Source organism: Glycine max, chromosome 13 (genome assembly GCF_000004515.6).
Source record: "Glycine max cultivar Williams 82 chromosome 13, Glycine_max_v4.0, whole genome shotgun sequence".
NCBI lineage: Eukaryota > Viridiplantae > Streptophyta > Magnoliopsida > Fabales > Fabaceae > Glycine > Glycine max.
In genome coordinates this window covers 31043668-31052817 of record NC_038249.2, presented here as the reverse complement: position 1 = coordinate 31052817, position 9150 = coordinate 31043668, and the positions used below count along the sequence as shown (strand labels likewise).

General features: G+C 30.5%; 1 protein-coding gene across 2 annotated transcripts; it reads right to left on the bottom strand.

Annotated features, from left to right (window-relative positions):
- Positions 1-5583: 5583 nt before the first annotated feature.
- LOC100790797 (uncharacterized) lies at positions 5584-7299 on the bottom strand. Of its 2 annotated transcripts, none has more exons than XM_003542802.4 (3): positions 7123-7299; positions 6042-6260; positions 5584-5837 (listed from the first exon to the last, which is right to left on the bottom strand). In XM_003542802.4, exons 1-3 carry the CDS (start codon positions 7174-7176, stop codon positions 5703-5705), a joined length of 408 nt encoding a protein of 135 aa, XP_003542850.1. In that variant the 5' UTR covers positions 7177-7299; the 3' UTR covers positions 5584-5702. The 2 variants fall into 2 exon arrangements, with proteins under 2 accessions (XP_003542850.1, XP_006594414.1); XM_006594351.3 differs by having other exon boundaries at positions 5584-5849; positions 7123-7297.
- Between the last annotated feature and the right edge of the window lie 1851 nt (positions 7300-9150).

Below are 9150 nucleotides of genomic sequence, written 5' to 3'. Positions count from 1 at the left end.
AAAAAAGGGACAAAAGAAAAAGCTTGTGTTTGACTTTTGAGCAAAAGACTGACTCCTTCCTATGTACCAAAAATAAAGAAGAAACAGAAGCTGTGGCCTGACTCTTACCTATATTTCAACTAAAAACATAAGGATAGCATTCACGCTCAAGACTTTTTTGGTGAGTGCTTAAGGTCAATGCTTAGTTGCTCATACATAATCCTTTGAGTAAATGCAATTGTCTTTAAAAATTATTAAAATAAATTGATTTTAAATGCATTTTTTTTTGTTGAAATGTTATATGTTAAGTGAAAAAAATCAAGATTTAATTCAAGCCTCTAAAACTTAAGTCGAATAAAATCCGATTTATTTTTTAGGACTTTTGAAAGCAACCATAGAATTAGCCCTATGAGACTTGGGACATCCATCCTTGATTAGAACCATAGACAATCCCTTGCAAACTTCCATCTCAAGTTCCCGCTATTCATTTGGACTGAAAATAAAAATAACACATTTTATCTCATCCTACCTTTCATCCAATGAGTTCGAATCTTATAGATCGGATTAATCCAACTCATTTTGTCTCCTCTAAATAACATATCAACAAAAATAACATATATTATTAGAAATTATATTAACAATTAATGTATTGCTTAATACACGTCTTGATATTGATATGATTTAATTATATTTTTAGTTCGTTTGACACTGAAATTGTAAGAAACTAAAAATATAATTGAGTCGTATTTTATTATTGGTATTATGTCATCATTTTCTTAATTACATAGAAATCTCCAACAATTTTAATCGTCATGAGTAAGAATTTCTTGTTAAAATTCGTACATGACAGGATAGAAGAATCAATTGGAAACAAAATTATTGAATTTTTCTTGAGAGTTAGACTTCTATCAATAATTAGTCCAAACCAAGATGGTCTGAACAAAATATATGCTTTGTCTTTTTAAGTAAATTTATTTAGTTTATTCGAATTATTTGAGACTCAAAATAATTTTAGTTAAAAGATGGTTACTTGGCTAAAGATTGAAAAAAAAAAATGTTTCCAAGGGTAGACCTTTACCAGTGCATCTAACCACACTTTTCTCCACCACCACAAAATCATTCCATTCACTCACATACACAAATATTGCCTTTATTTTTAAATATTCAAATAAATAGTTTTCATTTTGGCCATTGGAACATGTCGCTCTAAGCTCACCATGGCAAATCGGGTAATAGCTATAGTTGTTTTATCCTTTGTGGATTCTCGGCTTTAGTCACGGTTTGGCCAAGAAAAAGAAAAGATAATGGATTATATGGATTAGGATCATCTCTAATTTTGAAAAACATCATTTGTTCAACTAAGTAAAGTAAAAATCACAAGACTTTGCTCGACAGCTGTTAAGGGTTTTTCCCCCTTCAACTTAATTATGATAGAACTCTACGTGTAAAGAAAGATGTGTACTTCATTTCTTTTCCCCTTTGCCAACCGAAAAAAAGATAAAAGAAAATACAAGTTGACGATATCATTCACTAAAATTGGGTGCTGGAAATCAAATGATAGTGCACAAGTGATTAATCATCATGTACATGCACAGTGATTATAGGCATAAACATTTGCTTTTGCATAAAAAAACTTATCGAGACACGCCGGTTGATACTTTAATCTTTGGCAATGGTATTTGAGCTAAGCTATATCCACAAATTAGGTTGTAAAAGTCATGTTCCGTAGATTTCTTGGACTGTTCTATTCGTTTTGAAGTCTAATATGTTTAGATTCTCAAAAAAGTTAACATCATTGGAATTCAACTAAGTATTTAGCTTTATATTTACTACACACAATATTTTCTTAAAATAACTTGAGTTATTTAACGTCTGTCTCGACATTAATGTAAAGTAGTGTCAGTCATAGTCGACACTACTTAAATTAACAAAAATTATGATTTTATATATATATATATATATATATATTATTTTGTGACAGTCATGACCGGTGTTACTTACCAATTCAACTTTCAATGACTAAATAGAAAGTGTCTTTCTTATTCCTAAAAAAATAATATGTACGTCAGCGTAGTAGACGCTTCTTCATATGAAAATTTCGGTGCCAAAATCTCTCACCATCTTCTATCCTTTTGCGTCCAAAAAAAAAAAAAACAAAAATATAGGGTGAAAGACAAAAAAAAAGAAGAATCTCAAAATAAATAACCCCATAAGCCATAATGTCTTGAGATACTTATATCCTTGATTTAAAAACTTTTACAGGCCAAGAAGCCCAAGTGCAACTCGGCTGTTGATGAGCAAGGAAAACCAAGCCCACAATTCAGAGCAGCTTCGATCCCTTTTCTAGCTTTATAAGTTTTTTATTTTTATTTTTTGTATTTTTTCAAATAAGGAGCTAACCAAGAGATAAATTAAAATCAAGACAACAGATGGCATATCAAACAAAACACACTTTTTTCTCTTTCTTTTACACCTAAAATCATGTCTAAATTCATTTTAAAAACACATCTTTAATTGCTCTCTACTTTAAAATATTCAAAAGTAATCACGTAATATTTTTCGATTCCATCTTTCTCTTTCATATCCTCGTCCCTTTCTTATTTTCACTCTATGTTCATAAATCAATGGCAATAATCACCATTTTTCACCCATCATGAAAGTCATGAAAAAATCACAAGTTCTTATTTTTTGTGACTCTAGTTCCCCAATATAGTACCCAAAATTTGATCCCCTCAAACTATTTGGTTGTGGCAATCCTCCATGATAATGTGACTTTCTCCCTTTAATCCATCATTGAATGATGAGTTTTGCTCGCACGAACTTCGTTAGGGCATGCTTCTAAATGGCCTTCCTCATTTGCTTGATTACTAGCCTCACTACCTCTGAATAGAAATTTTTTCTGCATCATTTTCTAGAAAACACGCCAACCCATCAATCACCACCAAAGACAGCACTAACACATCCTTATCATCAAACACTACAAGCTTTGCAAAACTTTTCTTGACTATAAAGATTTAATAGTATTTAAATGAAGGGTGTTGATGATTTGGCTGTAAGCTAATCATAAAGCACTAAATAACAAGTGTCTTTTTTTTTTTACTTAATTGTATTTTTTACTCTCAATTTTTTTTTAACGAATTTTATCTTTAATAAATTAATTTGACATATTTTACCTACAATTTTTTAAGAAACTTAGAAATTTTACTTTTTATCATTTATCTATCAATAAGCTTAAAAATCAGGGACAAAATTTGCAAAAGAGTAAAATGTTTAAGGTAAAATTCACTAAAAAATAAAATTGAGTGCAAAATTTGTCAAAAAAATAAAAAATTAAGGGTCAAAAGTGTTTCTAAATCCGCCAAACCACCATGTCCAAAACCCAACATCAACACCAAAAATATAAAACCTTACAACATTAATAGAAACAAAAAAGAGAGAAGAAACACCAAATTATCAACATTTCCATAGCTAGATCACACCTCCTTGTTGACGTCCCACCATTGAACACCATGCGTCATTGACCAATGATTTCCCATTATAGGAGGATGATGGTATTACTGACAACAATAAGGGATTTGCTGACAATTTTGATTAAATGGTAATGAGAGAAAGATGGTTTTTTTTTTACTAAATATTACTTTTTGCCCATTATGAATTTATGATTTAGTGTTGTTTTACCTTAATACATTAAATTTTGAAGGTCTTATTTTAATTCTTTATGTTTATGAAAAGTTTCATTTTAATTTTTTCTTTCATTTTCCGTAACAACATCTGCCTTCCGTCTAAATTATAAAACAATAATTTAATGTAATAGTGACTAAAAACAACCCATTTCTTTGTTTTATTTTAAGAATGAGTAAACATGCATCGCATTCCTTCCTCTCCCAAAATGTGACTTCCTTCTCCTCCCTTCCCAATCATCATCAACGTCACTATCTCCTCCATTCTCCTTCAATCGGATCTAGTTTGGGAAAATATTTATAGTTGAGGTTTACAACAAACGATGACCATTTTTTCTGAGATCGTCAAACTCAATGACACATGACGAAACATCAACAAACACTCGATTCATGAGTAAGTCCAAAGTAAAATTTAAGAAAAATATCTTACTTTAAATGTGATAATGGTATAGCAGGTCTTTTTTGGAACATACATCAATTTCTTGTTAACATTTGAAGTCTCTTTCCTTTATAAAAACTAATTGAATAATTATTTTTGTTGGTAGACTTAAAACTTAAGTGTTAATTGTTTTACCTTTAGGCTGATCTTCCTCGGCCCAAATCCCTTGTGTATCCCTCTTTCTCCATAACCCTCCGACTTCATCTTCAACCTCATCATCACGAGGGAAGCAAAAGCTTTGTTTTGAACAATGGATGCAAGGGATTTTGAATGCTATTGTTGCGGGATATACATCAAATGCTGAATTGTTAAAAGCACTGATGTTCTCTAGAGATGTTATTGCCAGATTCTGTGACTATGGTCAGCATACCATTATTGGGGAAACAAATCCACGCGTATATTCCGTTTATTCTATGGGATCTCATTCGTGCTATTGCAAAAAGATGAGAATCAAACAACCAGAAATTGCTTACTATAATAATTAAATCACCTTAGTCAACCATGTTTTGGCTGCCAGAAAATTAATCTTATTAAATAATGTTAAAAGTTCATGAAAAATTGAAAAAAAAATATACTAAAATGAAAATTTTCAAGAATACAAGTGACCAAAATGAAACCTATAAAATTTAATAATCAAAATAAAGTATAATTAAAATATAATGAGTAAAAATGACATTTAACACGACTAAATCAAAAGATACGTAGAAAAAGAGATACTGAGGAGAAAGACACAGTAACGAAGTTCAATGGCCCAAAATATTGGAGTGCTTCCCATTAGCTCCTCAATCCCCCACCCTAGAAAAGAACTTTTATAATTAATAATTCTACTTTAACTTTTAAAAAAAGTAATCCTATTTAAGGCAGACAAAAAGAGTAATTTCCACTCTACTCAATCTACCACCCTGCTTATAAAAAATTAAAAAAAAAAACTCGATCTCCCACCCTATTTAATCATTCATTTGTCTGCAATCAAATGAATGATTAAAATTGGCCATAACATTTTACATTGATAAAAATTTACAGTGTATATTGATAAAGAAGGCACAGTATATATGCCATTTTAACCTTTAAGGATTACAACTACTTAGTCCCTTTTGTTTAATTTTCTTTAAAATAGTATATAATTAACATATATTAGTAATAAATTATATAATTCCGGAAAATAAAATTTAAAATTCGTACCTTCAGACTAAAGCCGTAAACTTCTATAAAAAATAAAAAAATAATTAAACTATAAAATCACAAAATTTTAAAATTTTAATTGAACAGATACTAATAAACACATTTCCTTAGAAAATAAACAATCATTTTACGTGCAAACTTAATTTCTTTTATGAGATGAAATTACCGGCATAGTATAATAAATTAGTATTATTATTATTAATTTACCGACTCAAGACAACCAGATTGCTTAAGAGTACGAAAAAAAAATCTATATTATCATCACTTTAGTCATGCTATAAACAAGCAAATGGAAACCAGAACTAGAAAAATGAAAACCTATCTTTACTTGAGCATTCCACAAAAGGAACAATAAATGTACGTTAAAATTGTAAACATTAATGACACAGTTGGGGAGCAGCTACAATGGTTATATAATCCATTCATGCTTGTTTATTATTAGTACTATATTTTCCCCTAGCTTTCACACATTGCTTCACAAGCTGTTTAAAACCCTTCTTCGGGCTATTCATTTTCTTCTCTTCCTCTTTCTTCTTTGCTACCAACTCTTCCTCCAGCTGCAAACAAAGCTTTCATACAACACATTATAAAATGCATACACCCCAAATGAAAAAGAAAGATATACAGAAAGAAAAATATAAAAAAAAAGTGGAAAAGAAGTCTAAAAATGAAGAGTAAAAAATTAATTTAGAATAGTCATGCTATCATCACTTCCATGCAAGCCAAGATCAAACAGTCAATAGAGTTCCACGTGGCGATACCTTTAGCATTCGATCCTCCACTTGGTTGAGCCTCTCTATCATCGTTCCTTTGACTTCGGTCTCCATCATCACGAATTCAATCGGACGGCAGTGCTTCTCTAAACTCTTTGGGGAGAAATCAGTGGATGACACGTGTCCATCACTTCCACTTGTTGGAGTAGATGCACACGAGCTCTTTGGAGATGGATTGCACCCTCTGATTACCTCCAATTGCCTCAACTGAAGTATTTTTATTTAAAAAATGAAAATGAAAAGCATATCAAAACTTCTATTTTATTCAAGGACTATGACCCAACATGAAATTAACTTGTGCTATATAATTTCCCTTTTTTTAAGAAAACATGGTGCTTTTCAGTGCACTAAAAAACAATTATGAAGTTGTTGTATAATCCATTAGGAAAAGCCTTGCAATGCTCAATTTCATAATAAAAACAACAACAACTTGTTTCTAATGTACAATGATACAAACCTAGTGCATCGATGTGAATTGTTCGCAAATCTTTGACAAAAGAAGTTTAAGTATCTCGATCTCTTCCGTGGCTAAAGATATTAATTTAGACAAAATTGTGTAACTCTATACTAAAATTTGGTAAACCAAACTTTCACAAAGTAATTTAGTTTGAATCATAAGAATTTTGGAATTGCATAAGCATCTTCTACTCTACACTGTTCATATAATGAGAATAACTGTCTAATTCTATTTTTTCTCTATTTAAAAATATCAATACCTTATGTCTAAATCCACCCTTTTAGTCTTTGTTCCCCCTCTACCTTGCTTGTGAGTTAAGAAGTGACTTTAAAAAACTAACATACTTAAAATTCACTTTCAACTTCTAATATAAAAGAATAACATCACACTACCTAATACTCTATTTTTAAAAAAAATTATTGAACTGAAATCATGTTTACCTCTTTATTCTACATGCATGAATTCCCACTGTATGAGCGAATGTGTGCTTAAAAAATGTTAAGAGTATATTACTTACACAGTTATACTCTTCAAAGAAGAATTGCATAACCATATTAATTATCATGAAGATAAAGCTAAGCAAAATAAATCCACTAAAGATGGTGCACTTACCATATTATCCAAACGGTCAATCCTAGAGAGAATTGGTTCCTCGGTGGCAGCCATTAATTTTCGCCACTTTCCTTTTTATGGAGATATTAATTCCCTTGGAAACTATGAATATATATCTTCACTCACCTTGGTGTAGTTTTCTACAATTTTTCAAGCTTTAACACTTTTTTGGTTTGGGTTTTCATGGTAGCTGATTCATATATATGTGAGAATTATTCCATGGTGCCACGCGTCCTACTGTTACTGTGGGCTGCTAGCTTCCATTCGCATATTTTGCCACGTGTAACAATGACGTGTGATGGTAGTAAAGTAAGGTTTTGATGAGAATGATGATGATCCAGCTTCATTTCAAGGACACGTAACGGAAGCGCATGCAGTGCATGAAATTGCTGCCTGACACGTGTCATTTCACGTGGTGTTACCCAAGCCATGATCCATCGATGTTTCTGGAAGATTGAAGATCATATCTATGCAACAGCTTAATTTGTTTGTTGTGTTCAAGTTTTTCTTAAGAAAAGACAACTCTCTCATTATGTTTCAAAAGTTAATTCTATCCATAACATTATATATAATTTTTTAAAATAAATTACACAAATTCTTTGAAGTTTCTCTTTATTATACTCGATATTTTTTTATTTTTAAACCTACATAAAATCCTATTTTTTAGATTTTTGTTACACCGACCTTCCCTCTTAAATGTAAATTATTACACCAACAAATTTTTTTAGGTGTAAAAAATGTTACATCATTTCTTTCCTAGAAGTCTTAAAATAATGTGATAAAAATAAAGAAATATCAGTATAATAAAATAAATCTCAGGAAATAAGTGTAATTTACTCAAATTTTTTAATTTAAAAGATTTTCCTAATTGACCAATTACATGTCGTGTATAGAATCAACGTAATCTGACTGGAGTACTTTTGTCTAGCTAGTGATCTCTAAGAATATCTTTCATTGGAAACTGAATAGATTTGTCTTAGGATCATAATTGAAAGGTAATAGTTATCAAAAGTGTAGCATATATTTCATAGCAAATTGAATAGATTTGTCTAGCTAGTTGTCTCTAGGAGGCTCTTGGTTTATTGAGATTATATATTTAAATATTCATATAGATAATGTTATTATATGCATATGTTTGTGTCATCACGTACGACATGGGATATAGTGGCCTTTTAGCTAAACAACGAATAAAAGTAGTTCCAAACCTGTTCAGTTCAAATGGGACAAAAAACCCAAAGCCTGCTATGACTTTTTGCACGTAATATAACTTGAACTCTAACCTGTTTGGGGAAATACACCTCATAGTTATTAGTTACTACTATTATCTAATTAATATGTATCTATTAAAATTTATCTTAAGTTTTAGCATGCTTGTTCATGACTCAATCTGGATGGAAGAAAAAGCAAGATGGCAAACTGAAATTCAATTTCAGATGGCCAACACTGCAATATAGTTGTCCAAATGTTAATGTGAATAAACAGCAATTGAGTAGCCCAAATAGGATGGCCCGAATTGACACCTTTTTTTTGCAAACACATCCCAAAATAATGCAGTCTTTATATACGTGAAATGTGAAATATAACTTCGGATCATCTGACCAATAAGAGCAGGGAGTTGTTATTGGTCCCTACCCTCCTTCAAAAATTCCAAAATTATCCTTTCCAAAATGGATAATGGAATTACAACTCTACTGTACTAGAGTGAAAGCAAAAAATAAATGTAGATCGAAAATGAAATTGTGACTCTGATATATTTTTTTTACCCTCATTAATGCGGCAAAATTATAATTTCATTGTGTGTATCAGATTCTTCTGAAAAAATGCACAATGAAATTACAAGGGAAGGTCAATATAACATATACAACGAAAGTATATTTCTTTTACATAATAGATAGTGGAATCACAATTTTATTGTATATTTTTTTCTTAAAAAAATGTAGGATGAGAATCTATAATATACTGTGCAACAAAATTAAATCCAACCTTAGTTGTATATTTTTTTTTTTGGAAAAAAATAGAAAAATATGT

Coding starts and splice junctions, on each gene's coding strand:
- LOC100790797 (XM_006594351.3), bottom strand. CDS start 7,176: ATGGCTGCCACCGAGGAACCAATTCTCTCTAGGATTGACCGTTTGGAT. Junction 6,261..7,122: donor TTGACCGTTTGGATAATATG/GTAAGTGCACCA, acceptor AAAATACTTCAG/TTGAGGCAATTGGAGGTAAT. Junction 5,850..6,041: donor TGGAGGATCGAATGCTAAAG/GTATCGCCACGT, acceptor GTTGTATGAAAG/CTTTGTTTGCAGCTGGAGGA.